This window comes from Corythoichthys intestinalis, chromosome 5, assembly GCF_030265065.1.
Source record: "Corythoichthys intestinalis isolate RoL2023-P3 chromosome 5, ASM3026506v1, whole genome shotgun sequence".
NCBI lineage: Eukaryota > Metazoa > Chordata > Actinopteri > Syngnathiformes > Syngnathidae > Corythoichthys > Corythoichthys intestinalis.
In genome coordinates, this window is record NC_080399.1 from 25,087,661 (window position 1) to 25,109,941 (window position 22,281).

General features: G+C 37.6%; 1 protein-coding gene across 2 annotated transcripts in view; it reads right to left on the reverse strand.

Annotated features, from left to right (window-relative positions):
* Positions 1 to 7,506: 7,506 nt before the first annotated feature.
* The window catches only part of ptprq (protein tyrosine phosphatase receptor type Q), an 86,689-nt gene continuing 71,914 nt past the window's right edge, over positions 7,507 to 22,281 (reverse strand). For both annotated transcript variants that reach the window (XM_057836673.1, XM_057836674.1), the window contains 4 exons: positions 20,807 to 20,952; positions 16,128 to 16,263; positions 11,972 to 12,095; positions 7,507 to 11,725 (listed from right to left, as the gene is read on the reverse strand). In XM_057836673.1, the coding sequence (XP_057692656.1) occupies positions 11,688 to 11,725; positions 11,972 to 12,095; positions 16,128 to 16,263; positions 20,807 to 20,952 (444 nt within the window). In that variant the 3' untranslated portion in view covers positions 7,507 to 11,687. The remainder of the gene's footprint in view (positions 11,726 to 11,971; positions 12,096 to 16,127; positions 16,264 to 20,806; positions 20,953 to 22,281) is intronic.

Here is a 22,281-nt window from a genome sequence, read left to right on the forward strand (position 1 = left end):
AAAATCTAGTTTGGAAGTCAAAATGGTCGTATGTCGAGCAGGATTTTCCCATAAGAATACATTATAATTCCATTTATTCGTTCCACTGCCCGAAAACCTACACTAAATCCTTAATAAATACTGCTGGTACTATTGCAAATAGCAATCACAGTACACAGAGTAAAACAAGTAAATTGTGACTAAAAATTGGAATAATAATACATTAATAGTAATAATAATAACACCTGTAATAATGTGACAAATCAGATTCTAATGTGGCAGATGTTTTTCGCGTGGTGTACCTGAACACACCGCGTGGTTGACGTGCCAGAGTGAGGGAGGACTTTTCACTTTCACTTTACATGGTCAGCTGCAGAGGACTGTAGGCGTGTTGTGTTGCACAAGTCGATGGAATGAATAACTAGAAACCTGACGAAGCTGGCGATTTCTTTGGCGATGTTACTACAATAATAATTCTCACCTTAACTTATAACGACTGGCGAACGGAGGTCGGAGGAGAACCGTCGAGAGTAGACATTCTATGGCCATATTGTGGAGCCAGTACACGGATGCGCAGACGATGCTAGTATTTTTCTATTATTTCCAACATCATTTCAATGGTAAGCATCACCTTTTTTTCACAAACTGCACTAACATTATTGTAAGCCATGTTGATTGTTCTCACAAGAAAATCTTCCGTGTGTCCGTCTTGTGCGGAAAAAAAAACTGCGCCGCGGTCATAGATCATTGTCTTTCAAGCATGTCGTCGGATGTAGAAACAAATGGCGAGTCAAATTTTACGTCCGATGTCGAAAAGATCGTGTGTCAAAGCGATTGAATGTCGAGGTACCACTATATTCATAATTCGCTATGGGCTATAGTTTGGACACCCCTGCTGTATTGAAATGTAAAGGAAATCATTGTCACGTTTCAAAAAGAATCGTATCATGGAATATTGTTTATTTTCCATGACAAATTTTCATTCCGAACTGAGAACCTTTTAATCAAATTTCCAATCGTTCCACATACAGTATTTGAAATTTGTAAAATGTTTCACATTTCTGAACTTGTCCAATGACAAAATGTGTATTTCATTCAGGACAACCTTCAACCCATTTCTCCTTTTTCCATGAGAAATGATCCCAACTTAAACATTGGAAGAAAACTATCCACATCTTTCCATGCTGATCCAATTTCAAAACAATTCAAAACATTCATGCCATCTCGGAGTTTTTTTTTTAAAGATTCACACTTTTCTCCAGAATACCACAATTCCAATGTGCAATCCTTACAAACGACTATGTATGTAATTCTTCCCTTTTAACTTTAAATTTTCATTCAGTCCATTATGATATCTAATTTCCACACCTAAAAACTCTGAAAGTTCCCTGAATTCCACTTTTCTTAAACCATTTCATTAACTAATCACTTGTTTTATAGTATAATCTGCAATTTCAAAGGTTCTTCAGTGTTTAGGTTCTGTTCTCTTCAGCATACACACACACATTAAGACATTGAATTTGATACTTTTTATTGTCCTCCCCATTTTGAGCGTTCCTCCATGCCTCCTTTTTCGCATTGTCATGGGGATGCGGCTGCCTCATGTATCCTCACTGTGGAAGCACTGTCATGAATATTTGCACCCTCACGCTATTTATAAAAAGAAAAACAAAAAACAAAAGATTTCTTAAAGATGAACATGTTTATTATAAAACATAAAAACAAAAGGGGTATTTCTATTTATTTTTCTTTGTTTGTTTGGAGAGGATGAAAGAATAAAGTAGTTTTTACTCTCTGTGCATCTTTGTGTGTTGTCAATATTGATTCCAAAGTGTCGAGGAGCTCTAATGAAAGATTTTGCAGCAGGTGGATGAAGGGCAGGGAGCTTATGGGAAAATCAGCCTTCAACGGTTTTCCTGTGAACTTATTCATTACGGTACGGGGATGTAAAATATTGAGTGTGACAGCACTTGCGCGAATGGACATGAGCAAAGAGACACGGTAGTCTGCACGTGAACTAAGAGGTGATTTGGCTTATACAACACACCAGCAGAAGGTTTAAGGGAAGAAAAAAAATACAATTTGTCATTTCGGACTAGCAGAAATTTATTTAGTACCTCCACTTTCAGGGGTTAAAACGTATCATTTTGTAATCAATTGCATTAGTTGTCCTTAATGTGCATTTGCTGAGATTTCCCAAACTTGAAAGATGTTTGAAATCAGAATTGGTGATCACTTTTTCTGTCCTTCAAATGTGAGGTAATTTCACCCTTAATAAGGTATGGGCCATAAGCCAGAGGTTTACAATTCGGCCAACTGGGTCGTTTTGCCTGTCACACACTTTATAGCCCATTCGTACCATTGTTGTTTTCCTCACTGATGATGATAATGAAAATGTAACTCATTGCGTTAGCATAGCATTCACCTTAGCATTCAGCATTGTCTTAAACTCTCGGACAACATTTTTTTTTTTTACATAGAGTTCGTAGCATTAATTGAAAATGATGTACTGTTTTCCTGCATAGTGTGTATTATCATCACAAAGTCCTTGTAGACGCTATAATATGTGCTCGCGTGTCAATTTTCCTTTGAAATTGTTGGAAATATGTATTTATTCATTTTTGGATTAATACTTTTGAATTTTACAGTCGAAAACCTTTTGAGGAAACGTCGAGTATTTGAATTGCAGCAAATTATTTTACATGCAAAAGGTACTATCAAAATTACATCACAACAGAAAATGTTTGGGACTAAAGTGCAAAGGCTGCTCACAAAAATTATGTTTTGTTTTTTTGTTCAATTTTGTCCTGTAGAATTGACACGAAGAATTATGGAAATGCTTCCTGGTACTTAAATCTCTTAGGTAATTTTGTTTTTTTGTATCCGGATTCTTCCCCTTTTGGATCCTTGAACAAAAGAGCAGCTTCGTCACAAGACAGGTGGGCGGAGTCTATCTCACAGAAGCAACAGGAGAGGCGTTCCCGTCGGCACAGTCAAGAGAGCGAAAAGCACACGCCAGTAGAAATACAACCTTTCAGAATAATAGTACTTGGTCCAAACATTCATCGCTAAACTGCTCATTTTTCCTGCTAAACATGTGACAATTAAGTTGAATTAGCCACGAATGAACGCCATTATAGTTCTCAACACCCACGAATGAAAAAAAGATTTATTCAAATAAATCATTAGATTACTTTGAAGCACTAATTGGATTTTTTTTTTTTAACGTAGAGTTCATAGCATTAATTGAAAATGATGTACTGTTTTCCTGCAGAGTGTGTATTATCATCACCAAGTTGGTGTTGTGCTTGTAGACACTACAATATGTGCTCCTGTGTCAATTTTTCTTTGAAATTGTTGGAAAAATGTGTTTTATTTATTTTTGGATTAATACTTTTGAATTTTACAGACGAAAACATTTTTTAGGAACAGTCGACTAAATCTAGGCGAAATGTAAGTTGTCGACGACGAAACCTTGACATGGATAAACACATTTTCAAATGACTAAAATATGAATATGAAATTTAAAACGGCTGCCAAAAACCATTTTAAATCAACAAGAAGTGACCTGAAATTACCCCAAAATCAAAAACAATAAAATCCAAACTATGAAAGAAGTGACCCAAAATCAACAGAAAGTGACCCCTGAGTAACCTAAAATGAGCAAGTGATCTGAGTTCAACAGGAAGTAACCTGGAAATGCCCCCCAAATCAACAGGAAGTGGCCCGGAAATGCCTTAAATTCAACAGGAAACGATCCAAAAATATACTGTAAGTAAGTACCCTAAAATTACAAGGAATTGACCCAAAAATAACTTTGGCTTCTACAAAAAACAATAGATGTCCAATTGACTTAAACTGGAAGGAATGGCTGTAAGCTAGTTCGGCACACATGAGATATAATTGCCATGAACGTGACTCGTGAACCAAAATGAGTTTGATACACCTACTTTATAGGGCAAGTGACTATATTTGGTCATTTTAAAAGACTTAATTAGGAATTATTATTATAAAATTATCTTTTTAAAAGGATCAATCATTATTGTATTTTTTTTTTACATTTTTATAAAGAAATTTAATAATTAGTACCATGTTAATAAAAACGAAATTAATGACATTAAAATTAATTAAAACAAAGACACTGGTTATGGCCCCAAGTAACACTTTTAAGTAGAATATGTTTTTAATAGTATTTAACTCATTGCATGCCATCAATGGCAATACATGTCCAATTCATTTAGGCCAGGAAGACTGGCTGTGAATGCTCATGTAAATGATGCAAATGAATGAAAGTCATTGGTAGCCACTGAGTTAAATGAGTGCCCTGTAAGGGTTTAAAATCAATCAATCAATCAATCAATCAATCAATCAATCAATCAATCAATCAATCAATCAATCAATCAATCATAATTCGTGCATCAAAGGGTTAAGCAAATATGAGGAAATAGTCAAAGAAACTTGGCAAACATGCTTTATTTTATGTATTTATTTATTCATCGATTTCTACAACAGACAGCTAAAACAAATTGCTCAACATGAACGGATGTCTGAGTCAGTACCGTAATTTTCGGGACTCTAACGCGCACCTGACTATAAGCCACGACCCACCAAATTTGACACAATAGCGACATTTGGTCATAGGTAAGCCACACCGGACTATAAGCCACAACTTTCCTCACTCTATTATGGGATATTTACACCAAAAGAAATTAACCGGTAACACTTTATTTGACAGCGGCGTCCTAAGACTGTCATAAGACTGTCATAATCATGACATCACACTGTCATGAACATTAAATAATGCTTATGACATATCATTTAGTGTCATCTCACTTTTGAATAGATGTAAAAGATGCGAGCACAAATGGAGTTAGTGACAAAATTTACCGGATGACACTTCATGACATCATAAGCATTCATTAACGTTGAAGGGAGTAGCATCCTTTCCCATATTTACTGTTTGACTGTTTGTATTACTCTAACACACCTGATATAAAATAAATAGCATTTAAATCATAGTTTAAGAAAGCAAGTAGAATATATTTGACATTATGAGTAGATGGACTTGGGGTGATTGGACTTAACAGCGCCAAGACAATGGACAGATAAGGGCATAACAGATACAGGATGCCTTCGGACTATGTAAGCCAATCGCGCGCGTCATGCAGCTTAATAAGCGAAATTGACGCTGACGGAGGAAGACAAGCAGGTGACGGCCAAGACATCTACAAGCCCATGTCTGGGCCACCAAATCCCACCATCAGCTCTTCTGGGGTCTAGCAATGGACAGTGCAGAACAAATGTGAGATATCCTGTCTTGCCACAAGAAACGCCTGATAACAAGAAGACTCCACGGCTGAGAATTTGAACACTCAGCGCTCCTTTTGCCCAACCTGCAAAAGAAAATTACCCTAAACAACACCCAAACACATCCTTCTCCCAGACCACAGCTCTCCTAACCAGAGCCTTCAAAAGACTGAACTCTTTAGCTAGCGCTATCTTTTCTCAGGAACATTTTTGTTTACTTGTTGTTTTTCGACCCTGGAGCCAGCTTTCCTCCTCGCCAGGGTCTATTTGCTGTCAACTTGTGTTTCGAAGCCTTTTTCCAGCTTTTAAAATAGAGGTAGTTCAAGGGATTAAAACTAAAGTGAACGCACAGAGTTTGGCCTTTTGGTTGAGTTGTTGGTATTTCGCGGCCCGGGTCATTGGAATTGCACTAGCGCGGTGCCAGCGGTTCGGCTGGCATTATTCCGGCAATCTGGCTAAATGGTCAATTTCCAACAATGCCCGTGACAGTACCTTGTCATAATCATGACGGTCTTATGACAGTCTTATGACGCCACTATCAAATAAAATGTTAACTATATTTACCCAAATAAATCAACAAATAAGCCGCTCTGCACTATAAATTTCAGGATACAAAATGAGGGGGAAAAAGTAGCGGCTTCTAGTTCGAAAATTACGGTATTTTTATAGGCATTTTAACATCTTTTATCAAATTTCTCTACGCGTAATTCAGCACTTGTGAACACTTCCAGCACCAGCGGCTCAACTTTATAATATATACTCAAATAAATATTTGTGATATTATGTGGAAAAAGTGCCTTTATTGAGAAACAATTGCTTTACGGCTTGAACGAAAAGAAGTTTTAGAAATACATCTGCGGAGATGCGTTCAACTGATTTTCAAATCTGAAGTGGGTCATGTGGTAGCATAAGTAGAACACTGCTTGCAGCCAAGGGCTTAGGTTTGGTCTCAACATTGGTAGGGACGATGTAACAGCATACCCTGCATGTACACTTTTTGCTGGGGGCGGGGCATTAATAAGACCAAACAGACTGGGTGAACGGGGGTCAGGGCTACATTTCTCACAAATATGAACCTAATTAATTGATAGGCTAAATGGTTAATGCAAATTAGATCTGTATTGATGTATGGTGTATGTACAGTCCCTGACAGAAGTCTTGTCGTTTATCCATTTTGTAGACACAATTGCTAATAACCTGACTTTTAGTTATTCAGTTGGGTTCAGAAAAGCTAAGACCCTCCCAAATGATGATGAATGTACAAAAATATATTTGTTTCACTGAAAAAAGATTTATCATTTAACTAAGACATAAAGGTCAAATTTTGTCAAGACAAAAGTTTTGTCGCCTAAAGAAAGTAGTGTGAAAATTGAACAAAAAATGTACTTGAAATACAAAAACATGTTACATAACATAAGCGAATTAAGTAGTGGTGCTGTGGGATCCAAATTTAATATTTTGTATGACTTCCATGGGCTTCAGCAAGGATTCATACAATTTATTTATGAAGTCATCAGGAACATCAAAAGAAAGCAGTCTTGCATGCCTCCCAGAGTTCATCAACATTCTTGGGTTCCGTCTTCCATGTTTCCTCTTTCATCCTACCCCAGACATGCTAAATGATGTTCACGTCTGGTGACTGGGCTGGCCAGTCCTGGACGATCCTGATCTTCTTTGCCTTGAAAAACTTTGAGGTAGAGATTGAAGTATGCGATGGACCACCATCCTGCTGCAGAATTTGTCCCTTTTTAAGGTTAGGAATGTAAGAGGCAGCTAAGATTTGTTGCTATTTCAGACTATTTATGTTGCCTTCCACCCTGCAGATCTCTCGCAAACCCAGACCATGATTTAGCCACCACCAAACTTTACTGTTTTCTGAGTGACTCTCGGATCCACGCGGACTCCAGTAGGTCTCCTGCAATATTTGTGGCGACTGTGGTGTAATACAATAGAAGATTCATCTGAAAAATCCACCTTTTGCCACTTTTCCAGCGTCTATCCTTTTGACAGCCTGTGGGCCTTGGCAAATGCCACACGGTTTTTTAAATTGTCTGCACCCTGAGAGATAAATAGTCTAAAATATCAACAAATCTTAGCTGCCTCTTACATCCCTAACCATAAAAAGGGACAAATTCTGCAGCAGGATGGTGCTCCATCACATACTTCAATACTCTGGAGTCACAGTACTTATGTGTGAAATTATTAACACATTATTATATCATTTCACATGTTATTTTGCTGTTTTGGAGTGACACTGATGGTTTGGTAAACTTGTTAGCATGTTCTTTACGCTATAGTTATCTGAATAACTCTTTATAGCTATGTTACATTAACATACTGCCCACGTTCGCATTTCGTTGTTCATGCATCATGTAACATTATCATACTGTACACTTATTCAGCATGTTGTTCTGTATTTATTTTAAATTGCCTTTTAAGATGACATGTCTGTTCTATGTGTTGGATTTTATTTGATTTTTTTAAGGAAACCCCCCCAAAATGCGACTTATACTACGGTGTGACTTATATGTTTTTTTTTTTTTTTACCCCCTTCATTGCGCATTTTACCCTCTTCATTGCGCATTTTTGGGCTGGTGTGACCAGGGGTCGCGTTAACCGAATATTTTCCGTCGTTGACCGGTTTTTTAAAACAGTGACGGAAAAAACTGAAGTCCATCCGTCATTTTGACAGGTTGCAATTCACACGCCAGACCACAGGGTGGCGAGTGAGCATATTAATTAGCTATTCTCTCTTGATGCATGACGTCGTTGGCCTTACTCGGAAAAATGTCGAGGCAACTGAGTGTTTGCCTGGCACGGCCAGACTGTTCTCCCTGTATTTTTCAAACACTGAGAAAAAAGTCTGGGACACAGCCTCTCGAGTTGGTACAAAATCAATCGACAAATCAGATTTGTTTATTTGCGTGACGTGTTCTTCACGAGCAACGTCACTCTTGCGCGCCGAAAGTCGTCTCTACAACAACACGGATGGCGGGAGAGCCGGGAATATGTTCCAGTCCGCGGTAAATTCAGTTTTAAATGAGCTAAAACACATCGACACAAGACATTGACAACAGTCTGTCTCGCGCTAGCCATGTTGAATAAACTCTGTTCTCCTCGTATATTTACTTCCGCGCGCAAGTCCCTCGTCCTGCCCTCGTCGCTTTGCTAACGGCACGTCTGCCCGTCGCTGATTGGTGCACTCTGCTGTCTGTTTGCCTCTTGTTAAGCTTGTTCGGACAGAATATTAATTAAAAATGAATGAAAACTAAATACTATTGAATATGTCATTATTATCATTTTAAAAATGTAAGTGACGGGTAAAAATAGATTATGACCGGATTTTTATGACACTGTCAGTCAAAGTGACAGACAACGAAAAAGTCTAGCGCAACCTCTGGGTGTGACTTATACTCGTGTGCGACTTATAGTCTGAAAAATACGGTACTAACTTTCATGTGTACTGGTTCAGTTGATAAACTGTTCGTTTCTAACCTTTGTTTTCAAAAACTACTCAAGAAACATTTTTAAAACTTCCAGAATAAATGTCTGGATTTTATAAGCAAATTTAAAGTAAAATATTTAAACATAAATTATATTAACATACACAATAAATACAAACCGTTAAAAAATTAACATTCCTCTTAAGACCACTCAACATTTTCTGTCTAAAAAAATATGGTGGAAAACACAGTCAAGGCTGAAAAAGCAGTTTCTGCTCTAGCATCCCTCTTTAAAACAAACTGCTGTATTTTAAGCTAAAAGAACTGTTGTGTTTGATAGAACAATATGTCTATATGCTGCCGTAGCAGATTCATGGCCCAATAAGCTCCCGAACTATTTTTAATTTGTCCATTTTACCCTGGAAACCCCTGTTTACAGATGTCGCACAACCGCTTTTGTTTCAACCCAGCCATAAAAAGTAGCTCAGTAATTATAGTTATTATTCAAAATGTCTATGAATTATAGCTTAGAATCATTAATTGATGTCTATTATTTCGTGAAAAAAAAATAAAAAATAAAAACGACTTTAAGAAACTATTCACTCGCATATTTTAAACTTTTGAACAAATTATGTCACAATGAAAAATTTGGCGTCTGTAAAAAAGTCACGGATATCTACCTCATAACTATCGCTTAATTGTATTTTTTTTTTGTTACTGTCGCATTTTCTCTGATATGTTAGATTATAAATAATCGATCCAAACGAAGAAAAAAAAAAAAAACGTTTAAAAGGGTAACTATATGAAAAAGAACATCTCAAACACTCCTTGATGTCTGCGATTTCTGAATCGCAACCCTTGTTATATGACCATGTGTCACCGATAAAATCCCCCCAAAATCCGGCTGTTGCCATTCACATCAGTGTCGACACTCGATGATACATGCTACATTGAGTTTTTGGATTGAAACAAGGTAAGTACGCGATAATATCTCGTTAAAATCATGGCGTATTTAATTCTGCTCTCGTGTGCTCTCACCTCCAGTTAGGGTTTTGCTGTTTACAAAAAAATATATTTTTTTAATTTTTATTTTTTTAAATGCCCCCCTGTTCAAAATTTTACTTCCCCAAGAAAATTGAGATTTTAAGCTTTCCAATGATGTATCACACATGCATATAGGACAGTTTTTAGTTTTGCCAAATTGGGGGTCTCATAGCGGAACTTCAAGTCACCTGAGTGTTTTCCGCCATATATTAAACATAACAGAAAAAACGTCTTAGTCAGGGATTAGCAAAAATAAATAAAAATTGAGCCTTCCTTTAGCATGTTTTCTTTAGACTGTCAACACTTTCCTGTCAATCAATCAATCAATCAATCAAATTTACTTATATAGCCCTTTACAAAACCTGAAAGGCCCTGCGTCCCGGGACCTCTCTCTCTAAACAGCTTCTTGTTCACGTTTTTCTGGTTCTAAATTTTCCGACAGAGTTCACTGCATTTCTCACAGTTCAATCAAGGTTCACAGTAGAAAACACATACAGGAGAACACTTCTCTCTAAACAGCTTCCTACTTGAGTTTAGCAGGTTAGCAAGTTCACACAGTTGAATGTAATGCTAACTCGGATGCAGGTCGGACTTTCACCAGCCAAATTAGTGGTGTGTTTCCTACCTCCACAACATCTTTTTACATCCCTTACACTGGCTGCAACTGGTCGAAACAAAACTTGTAATATCCCTCCTCTTCGAAGGGGGCGGAGGAGGCGGCATGTTGTATTTCTGTGTCGGGGTTGGCTGCGCGTGCGTGTGGAAGGGTGGAAGTCATCAGCCAATCAAAGTGCGTTTGAGGGGAAAAAATGGACCGGTACATTCAGAAAGTGAAAGGCGGTAAATGTGAAAGTGAAAGTCTGAACATGATTAAAATAATTCACTTAATAATGGTAGGGTCAATTCTGTCCTTACAACATTTGGGAATACAATCTAAATGGCCTTTATAACTGAACTAATTAGACAATGCAAATAAGGGTGCTTAAAAGTTGGTAATGGTAAATTTAAGCATCCTGAAAAGTTGGTAGTGTTATGTCCCTACTGTCCCTATGCAAACCTACGCCCTTGCTTGCAGCATATCCTTAAGAAAAATGCAGAATTGTTCACGATCGCTTATGAGCATCCCTTAACATTTAGCATTTAAGGAAAATTAGCATTACCACCCTACCACCTGTAATCATAGCGAAAGTAACTTGAAAACGGGCAGCTTTTTTCAGTTTTCTCCATGCCTGTTATGGGATGCTACAAAGGCACTCTCAAACACAATTTATAGTTCAAACCTTCAAGTGAAAGTTTCTGAGGAGAAAGTTTATTTGTAAATTATTATAAAATATTTTTTTTTTGACAAAATAAAGCCATTGCATCTTGGGGGCTTCATATCTCATCTTGATGTTCTGTGAGAGGCGTCTGGATTCAGTAAAACGGCTTAAACGTATGTGAGACTAGCCAAAGCCTGTTCATTTTCTAATAACAAGATGGCTCTATTCCACCTAATATTCTTTAAGGATGCTGCTAATGCATGTATAAAAACAAAATAACAACAAAAATAGCACTGGAAGAAACGGGTGCAAATACCTCTTGAGAAAAGGATCAAGACCAAAATTGGAATGCAATCAACCATTCAAGCAAGTAGCAGGATTTACAAAGACGTAGAAAATAAAAGAAATATGGCTCAACAAATCATCTTACAAAAAAGCAACAGCTTTCAATATGATACAGTCATGACAATACGCAGTGTGTGCAAAAACATGATAGGACACTCAGAGTGCTCCCACTTCTTTCCCTACCCTGAAAAGGACTAGGTCCTTGAAGGGAGCAATGTTCCAAAGACAGTCTTGTTCTCATCCTTCCATCTTCTTTTTCTTTTTAATACTCCCAAAAATGAACACACCCATCTTCTGGTAAAAGTGTCGTCTACATCGTGGTCTCTTCCCATTCCAGTTCAATGTCACCTGAACACGTGTAGACATTGATATGTGTTTAATTGCCCCCAGAAATTACAGTTCATTTGCTCAAAATAATGTTTAAAAACTCAATATTTGCCCCTGATGGTGGTAGCAGTGATCATTCGCTGCCAACCCTCCCATTCAAAATGGGTTAGACATCTATCACTGTCAGTGGCAGCTAATGAGCTAATAATTTTCTTAAATTTCCTAAAGTCTGGGAAACATTTGACTATTGCGCATGCTGTTTCGTACCTTCCATGGCATCCAGAGAGTCCATCTTCTCCAGAGCAGAGTAGCTGACAAACCAAATGGACTGACTATTGCCTTTGTTGTTGAGCAGTTCCAGCGTGCTTTGGTGTAAAAAGATGTACTGGGCCTGACACACACACACACACACACACGCACACACACAGATTCCTGAAAATAGCAAGCGACACTAGCAAAACCTGCTGATAAGCCCAAAATGCAGCACATATGCAACCGAAAGTGACAATAAGTACTGAATGCTCAATCTGTCTTCCCCTAATGAGGCTTTAGTTGCTTTCCACACTCTATAAAAAGCAGTATGAACTACACATACAGTGATCCTTTGTTTTTCGCCGTTAATGGGGACCACAACCCGCTGCAATAAGTGAAAAACCGCAAAGTAGCGCTCCCCCCTATCAAAAAAAATATTTTTTTGGTAACACTTTACAGTAAGGCTCCCTTAATTAACATTAGTTAATGTATGTTTAGACAATAATGTTTAAGTAACATTACAATAATTAATATACAGTATTTTTCGGACTATAAGTCACGTTTTTTTTCATATTTTGGTTGGGGGTGCGACTTATACTCAGGAGCGACTTATGTGTGAAATTATTAACACATTATGATCTAATTTCACATGTTATTTTGGTGTTTTGGACTGATGGTTTTGTAAACTTGTTAGCATGCTGTAGTTATCTGAATAACTCTTAATAGCTATGGCCACGTTCGCGTTCTGCCTTTGGCAATGTATGTTCAATTGTATTATTGACTTTTTTATATTGAAATGGATGCATCTAGTTTATTGCGCTTTCACGCCCACTTGGGAGCGCACTCGCACTTGTTTACGTGAAGAAGAGCGCTCGCACGCCAGAAGAAGACAGACAGCTACGTAGCTCTGAGTGAGTGAGTGGGCGAGTTAGCGAGAGAGAAAGACGGCTGCGAACCTATGTTCATTGTTTATGCTTTTAAAATATCTCTACAGAGGCAACGCCTGCGTGTATCATCTTTTCTGTTGTTGTTGTGTGTTTTCCACCCGCGATCGGACACTTAGAGCCAGTTGTGTGGTTGTTTGAACAGTGTGCTAATGCTAGCGAACGCATGCTAACCTGTTACGTTATTGCTGTAATAGTACCTAATTATCATTTATTTATGTTGATGCGAACCTGTTTGCTATCGAGGACCAAATTGATTCAGCAAATTATGCGGACGTCCAGCATTGTCTTTTTGGAGTTCGCTGTATATAGCCAGGACCGAGCAGTAGCGTCCTGGTGAGGACAGTATATTCGCAGTTCGTTGTTCATGCACTGTACACTGTACATTTATTCAGCATGTTGTTCTCTATTGTATTTTTATATTAAATTGCCTTTCAAGATGACATATCTGTTCTATGTGTTGGATTTTATCAAGTATATTTCCCCCCAAAATGCGACTTATACTCCGGTGCGACTTATATATGTTTTTTTTCTTTTTGTTGGGCATTTTATGGCTTGTGCGACTTATACTCAGGTGCGACTTGTAGTCCGAAAAATACGGTAATAGCTTAACTAACATTTATTAATATATTAATTAACATGAGTTAATGCATTAGCTAATGCATTAGTTAATGCATTAAGTAATGCATTAGTTAATGCATAACCAGGCAGTAACTAATGATTTGGTAAAATTAAAAAAAAAAAAAAAAAAAAAGGTCTATATAGGGTTAGGGTTTAGGGCTTAGGGATAGGGTTTGTTAACTTAGCATTTATAATTTCTTAGTTAAGGGACACATGTGCTACACTTTACAATAAGGGTCCAAAAACATTCAGTAATGGTTAATTAAGGTTAAGTAATACTTATGAGGTACGTTCACGTGAAACACCATTCTAAAGGTTAGGTTAGCAGAACAGCACACTTATCCCTAACTAAGAAATTCCCCCCTCTTAACCTTTATTAACCATTACTGAATGCTTTTTGGATCCTTATTGTAAAGTGTAGCACATGTGTCCCTTAACTAAGAAATTATAAATGCTTAAATTCCCCCCTCTTGACCTTTATTAACCATTACTGAATGCTTTTTGGACCCTTAATGTAAAGTGTAGCACATGTGTCCCTTAACTAAGAAATTATAAATGATTAAGCGTCCCCCCCCCCCCCTTAATCTTTACTAACCATTACTGAATGCTTTTTGGAACCTTATTGTAAAGTTTAGCACATGTGTCCCTTACCTAAGAAATTATAAATGCATAAGTTAACAAACCATAACCCGAAACCCTAACCCTATATAGGCCTATATATATTTTTAATTTTACCAAACTATTAGTTACTGTCTGGTTATGCATTAACTAATGCATTACCTCATGTTAAGTAATATATTAATTAATGTTAGATAAGCAATTATATTAATTATTGTAATGTTACTTAAACATTAGTTATTATCTTAAAATGCATTAACTAATGCATTAACTCATGTCAATTAATATATGAATAAATATTAGATGGGATTAAATGAATTTTTGTCATGTTAGTTAAACATAAGTTATTGTCTAAAAATGCAATACCTAATGTTAATTAAGGGACCCTAATTGTAAACTGTTACCTCTTTTTTGGTTAATGTATACATTCAGATCTATCATTGGAAAGAGATACATATATGTTTTTTTACCTTTTTTCCCAAAGTATATATATATATATTATATATATATATATAAATTTTATGCATACATGTATATTTTGAAGAATGTTTTCAAGCACTTTAAATGTAATAATTATGATACGTTTAAAACATGCTACTGTCCAACAGAATTATTTTTAAACAAGGAAAAAGTAGATGCCCAATCCATTTTTAAAAAAGTAAAAGAAAAAACTTAAATCCACTTAGTCCACTTAAATCCGCTCCCGCTGCTCACTTATACAAAATGAGTTGCCACAGCAACTGTTAACAAGTTAAACGATGACTGACGAATGAGCGGCATTGAAGGTCGATTCTCTGGCAAGATCAAAGCTTAACCGTCTGTCAATCATTGTTTACTTTAATAAGCAACTACAGTTTACTCTCTGACGATTTAAAGAGCAGGGAGAGGGAGGGAGGGAGCGAGCGTGAGACAGCGCAATCGGCTCAGGACAGCACATCTGTATTTATTTATTTTTAATGAAAAAAAATCCGCGATCGACTGAGGGTGCGAAGTTTGAAGTGTGAAGTTGTGACGGATCAATGTACATTCTCTTGTTCATTTAAAAAAACAAACTATTTATTCATTCATTCATTCATTTATTTAACCCCCTTTATATAACAGAAAACTGTACTTATTCAGTTTTTTTTTTCCAACCGTATTTATATATATTTTTTTGTTATGTTGAAAAACAATCAAATAAATGTTAAGAAAGCATTAAGTAAATATGCTCTTTTTTATTCCATTATATTTACAATTTTTTATTTAATTACTTACATTCATTTAAAAACTTTTCTTGAATTGTGAAACAGAAAAAAAAATCCTCTTGTTTTTATCTATTTTATAAACCTTAATGTCTGTCAATTATTGTTAACTTTAATAAGAAACTCCAGTGCACTACCTGACCAAAAAAAGGAGCAGGAGCCAGAGTGAAACTACATGATCGGATCGGGACAGCACATCTGTATTTATTTATTTGTTTATTTTTTTAACTGGAAAAAAACATCCGCGATGGACTGAGGGCGCAAAGTTTGAAGTAGCGAAGGATCACTCTATTCTTTTTACTTTGTGAAATGATGATACAGTTAAACAATTCCATAGTATTCATAGTCCAATTTTTCTTAATCAATGATTATTCAACTATAAAAAAAAATCTTTTGAGGCAGCCTTAAACAGCGTCGGCAACAAATGTCATCACATGATCTATAAGTGATGAACGAGTCGGGTGATTTTAGGATAGCTCCATGCTTCGTTAGGATTGGGGAATCCTGCTCACAATACACATTTAATCCACTGCCAGATCATAATAGTCAAAAAAAGAGTATTTTCTAATAATGCCTCAGAGGGAATGGGATCACAGGAGGGCATGAAGAGTAAAGTAGGACAGCTACACAGACATTTGCTGATGCTCAAAAGCAACGAACACAATTTAAGAGGATATTCTGTAAGCAGCATTATTTTTGTGCGTGTTGCTTTTCTGGAGGTAGTTCATCTCAATTGCGTGTACTGACCAGATTCTGAACCATGCACATCCTCTCGCTGCGCAGCTCAGCCACCAGGCCGTAAATGTCCACAAAGTCGTGATCTCTGATGTGCTGAATGAGATGGTCCAGAGCGATGAACACGCCTGTTCGGCCAACGCCAGCACTGTGGCCACAGACACACAATAATCAGGGGTGCTGTATAGGGGTGAAAAGTGATACTGATTCTAAGAGCCCATGCCCGGATGGGGGTCCACAAAGAAAATTAGAACATCAGGCAATCGTTTGCAAATTTAAATATTAATCATTATGATTTTAATAGGAATAAAATGGAGGGTTTCTTTTTTTTGTTTTGCTTTTGGCAAAGAGTAAACACCCAGAGAGCATATGTATTGCCAACCCCCCCCCTTCCCCCTGAACCCCTCATATTTTCATTAAATGGTTTGGCCCGCCCTTCCTTCGATCAGACGGGGAGCAGCGGTGCGCATTTACACCAGTCAATAATGACTCGGAGTGCGCTCCGCGCAGTACTGCGGAAATGTTTTCCAAACAAAAATCGGGTTTTCAAAAGAGGAAAGAAAAGAAAGCAAAACAGGAGATGGGTAGAAAAGGCCAACACGATGTGACAAAGTACATCACAAAGGAAGGTTGGTGTCTTGTGTCAGTGTAGTGCTGAAAATTAACCTGTTATCTTAACTCCGGAGCGAGGTCCCAGCTCACTCAGTAGGATTTTAACGGCCTCAATGAGCGACATTCACCTATTCAAAACCATGAATTCCAAATAATGACGGCATTTTTTGGTATCCTGGTATGGAAATGTTCTTTTTTAAAATCGGCTTGAATCCAGTTTGTCAAGAATTTATTGAATTTAGTTTGTCATCAATTGAATTTAGTTTGTTAACAAGGGACCTCGCTTTGTAGCTGTAGCCCAGGGGTCGGGAACCTATGGCTCGTGAGCCATATCTGGCTCTTTGACGGCCGCATCTGGCTCGCAGACAAATCTAATTATATATATATATATATATATATATATATATATATAAAAAGCTTCGTTATACACCCTTTGCGCATTGTGCAAAATGGCGACGATCCCTGGCGACTAGAAAGCCGGTTTGCAGTTATTTTTGTGGGAAAGTGGCAAACATACATGTCGTTGCGTCGATCAATCTATTTATCTGTCTATCAATCGCATTGGCAATGCAGATGAGGCGACTAGAAAGCCGGTTTGCAGTTATTTTTGTGGGAAAGTGGCAAACATACATGTCGTTGCGTCGATCAATCTATTTATCTGTCTATCAATCGCATTGGCAACGCAAATGAGGCAGACACTGATCGAGTGGGGTCGCCATATTTTGCTGTCAAAAAGAGCGGCCGATGTGCGCATGTGCTTAGTAATTTTCCCACGGTTTTAGTTTCGTTTTCCCCGCTAATTTTGGAAACCCTTTTGAGATGATGGCAAAAAGAAAAAAAGGCGAGGAGTATCGTACTTTTCAGCAGGAATGGACAGAGGAATTTGCCTTTGCGGAGAGAGGTTCTGCGGTTTGTCTAATATGCAATGATAAAATTACATCTATGAAAAGGTCAAATATAAAGTGGCACTTCGACACCCGCCATACTACATTTGCATCAAAATATCCGGCGGGGGACAACAGGAAGAAAGCATGTCAAAAGCTTCTTACAAGAGTGCAAGCTAGTCAGTAGCAAATCGGTGTTTGGACCAAACAAGGTGACTGGAATTCAGCTAGCTTTGCTGGCGCTTTAGCAATTGTGAGGAACGGGAAACCATTCATCGATGGGGAGTACGCCAAAGCATTCATGCTTGATGTTGCCAATGAACTTTTGGATGACTTTTCAGATAAAGACAAGATTATTAAACGGATGAAAGACATGCAGCAAGAACTGTTCACGAAAGTACCATCATGATGTCAAATCAAACTGAGGCAACGCATGAAGGACATGAATTCGGCTCCATTTTTTTCACTCGCTTTGGATGAGTCAACGGACGTAAGCAATTTATCACAGTTCAGTTATACATTACGTGAGGAAAGTCTGGCAGTTTTGGCTATGCAAGGGACAACAAGAGGGAAAGATTTATTAAAGTCCTTCATTGAGTTCGCTAAAGAAAAAAATGGACAAACTTGTGTTCCGTGTATGGTTGGAAAAAACATAGGATTCGTGTCGTTTCTTTGTGAACATGAAAAGAGACGTATCGTAAGTTTCTCAATGCCTGCATGACGCTTAACCTCATCAAGTATCAACCAGACTACAACGCCATCAGCAACACCATGCAGCACCAGAAGTCGCATTAATGGTGAGAAATACTCATCATTGATTTGCAACAGCATAACAATGTTATTAAAAAGAATTCTGAGACTTATTGTACTTAAAAAATGTTGAAATTACATAAAATGCACACATTACTCGTATTTTTAGTTTTAAACATATTGTATGGCTCTCACGGAATTACATTTTAAAAAATGTGGTGTTTATGGCTATCTCAGCCAAAAAGGTTCCTGACCCCTGCTGTAGCCAATAGTGGAGATCACGAGTTTCCAGATGAGGCTAAGCCGACTCCATAATGAAATACTGTAATTGTTTGCTAGCTAGTGTTTGCTCCACTTTTTGCTTACATTTACTCAGTACAGCAGGCAAACCCTTAGCAATCTCTTCATACTAAAACAGTTGTATACTGTATACTTTAATGTACACTGTAGTACAGTTAAGTTAAAACAAAACATTTATTCGAAGTCATGCATCATTGTATTTGCTTTGAGAATATGTCTAATAAAAATATATTTAGATTGTAAAAGATAGCCTTCAGTACATTTCTTATAGATGATATGAGTCTATTCATTATTGCTCTATATGCTGTATGTTTACATAAATATATTTTCATCTTAAATTAATGCAGAAAAAGCACAAATTAGTGTGTAAAGATTCACCAGAATGCAGGAAATGACCTAGTAGATACTCTAAATGTGTGTGTGTCCCCCGGCAATGGTGGTGGGCAATGGTCCCTCTAAGCTGCGCGCGTGCGCATTCGTGCACTGCTGGCACCTACTCTGCGCACAAGAAATTCAATGCTGCGCACAAAAAAAAAAATCAACAGAAACGTATTAATTGCGTTGTAACTCGGTGAGTGACAGGTGTCCAGGAAATTATACGATAAGTTTCACTTCCGCTACGCAGCCAATCATAGCATTGACATTGCTTGTGTATTGCCCAGCCTACACGCGCGGTGTAGGTTAGCAAGCTGACAACAGTGCGTGAGCGCGGCGGAGTTGAGAGACGCAAAGGCCAACCCCTTATCATGGCGAAACGAACGGGCAACGACACCTCCACTCACCAAGCCAAAGTAAAAAAGAAATGCGGTTCATATAAGATGGAGTGGCTGTCGGAGCATGTGCAAATAGACGAACAAGCGGTGAAACTGAAGCCAAAGTACCAAGTGAGTTTTCAGAGGGAAAAATCTGGACTGAATGGAAGTTGGACTACCTCAAGCGTCATATTCAGCAGAAAAGTCATTTGAAAGCTGTTGAAAATTACAAAGACTCAAGATGCGACTGGGGATTGGTACATTATTGCGGGAGAATGCAAAAGACCGACAGAAGAGAAACGAGCTGTCCCACAAAATAAAATCTGACCCAGAGCAAGTTGAAGTTCTCATTGACAATATTTTACTTGCCATCGAAATGAATGCGTCAATGGTGTCAGTTCAACAAATCCGCAATCACATGGCAAAGTATGTGAGTATACCAGAAAGCTAGCGAAGTAAAAACTATGCCTCTGAATTTGTAAACTCAATCACACCAAATGCAAGTCCTATATATTAAGACGTGAAAAAAAAAGGTACAATTTCAGTCAGATTGGTGTGTATTCTAGTGACCTTTATTAAGATATTTTAACTATGGATATCAATCATTAAATGCTCTTACTACTAGATAATTTACGGGCAGTAGAAATGCTAATAGGCGTGAAAAGGCGTGATACTGGTGTGTGGCCTCTATGTACCATATTTTTCGGACTATAAATCGCAGTTTTATTCTTACATTGTACTCTGGAGCGACTTATATGTGAACTTATTCACACATTATTATATCCTTGTTGCTAGTTAGCATTATGCTATTGCTATCTGAATAACTCTAAATAGCTTTGTTACATTGACATACCAGGCATGTTCTCAGGTCGTTGTTTATGAGTCATGTAATGTTAGCATACCATACACTTATTCAGCCTGTTGTTCTCTATTGTATTTTTATTCTAAATTGCCTTTCAAAATCTTGGTGGTGGATTATACCAAATAAATTTCCCCCAAAAATGCAACTTATACGCCGGTGCGACATATATGTTTTTATCTTTTCATTGCGCATTTTTTGGCTGGTGCGACTTATAGTCCAAAAAATACGGTACACATCTGATGTTGCTCATTGTGGGCCGCAGTGTGCTCAGGGAGATTGTGCGTTTGCTCAGACACATGAAAAATTAGAGGGAACATTGGTGGTGGGGCCCAAACTGATATCTTTTCATGGGGCCCAAAAGCCCTGGCAGCGCCTCTGACAATAATGACGCTATTTTTGTTGAATTAGTCATTTCTCTCCATCAAACAAGTTCGCTTTTTTGGCTGCCGTTAGATAAATAATTTGCTCATTTACTGGAAGACCTCTCAGTTAAAAAACGCATATCATTCACGGACATCCCTCTGCAGGTACCTGCAATGAACTGCTATGGTGGTGTTGTCGTGGCGGTGCGCTCGGACTGCCCGCACAAACTTAATGAGGGTGCCGCAGCATTCCGGGACACCGTGCTCAGGCCACGATGTGTAGTTAAAGTGGCGGACCATAATGTAGTGTCCATGCTGCGGAGAAAGAGAAAAGAAGCTTTCATTTGAACTACACTTCACCATATTGCAATAGACTTCATCTTCAATTGACTAGACAGTCCCTACAGACATTGCGCCACGCCTTCCCGTAAGGGGCTGGGCCAGGCAGAGAGTCGTGCACTACACACGCTGCTCTCAAATGCTGGATTTAGGTGGAAATAGGACGAAGGTTTTACTGCATACAAGCAGGCAGGATTATCTCATGGGTGATTTGGTCGTGGATTAATGTTAATTTTTATTTTAAATAGCACCATGCATGCACTTTGAAACGTGAAAAAAATCAATGGGAAAAATTTGTGTAACTTTGGCTTGAAATATTTACGTAAAATCAATGATAACTGCCCATTTTTTGCTTTTAACCAAGAATCTAGACTGTTTTACATTCATATTTACAGAAATTCCGCGATTTAGGCATTTATCTACAATAATTTTCAACTTAAAAAGCTCTGTGTTTCGTGATGGCCGCCATGTTGGATTTAACAACACTAACTTTTGCATGAAATATTGACGTAAAATGAACGATAACTGTCCGTTTTTTGCTTTTAACCAAGAATCTGTTTTACGTTTATATCTATAGAAATTCCACGATTTAAGCATTTATTTACAAGAACTTAAAAAGCTCTTTGTTTTGTGACGGCGGCCATGTTGGAGTTTGTATCGCTACACATGAGTTGCTATTTCTGGCAAAAATTTATATATGTTACTATTGCTAAAGATCCTGAAAATATAGGTGATTATCTCTGCATTTGGTGGTTTTTGTGCATCTAGCGTAAAATCTGAGAATTTTATAGCCATTTTGGGTTTTTGTTATACTTATATAAAAAAATAATTAATCAGGATTTCATTCTGGAATGACTTTGAATTTTTTGAAGGCGCTGCTCATTGAGACTCATATCTGCCTATGTGAGGTGCCCGTTTTGGTTTTAGGTCGCTAGTGGCTTTGGTTTTGAAAATATTTGAATTTTAAAGTTTTTTTAAAATAGGTCCCCTACGTATCGGCCTCGAGCCCCGTGTCCCGTCAACTGATAGTGAAGTCTATGATATTTCGTATCTTATCCCCCATTCTTGAAAGTTTCTAGTTACTGAACAAACTTACACCTCAAAAACATTCATGTCAAGGTTTACATTTGAAAGTTGCATAGGTAAGTACTTTTGTATTCACACTCATTATACTTTGGGTTAAAGAAAAAAAAAAAACTTTTTACAGAAGCTTTTATTATATCACAGGTATCACCTGAAAAGTGCAAGACCCAAGGCGGAAGGATGATGGCGCCAAGTTTACTAAAAATAATACAAATTAGGGTG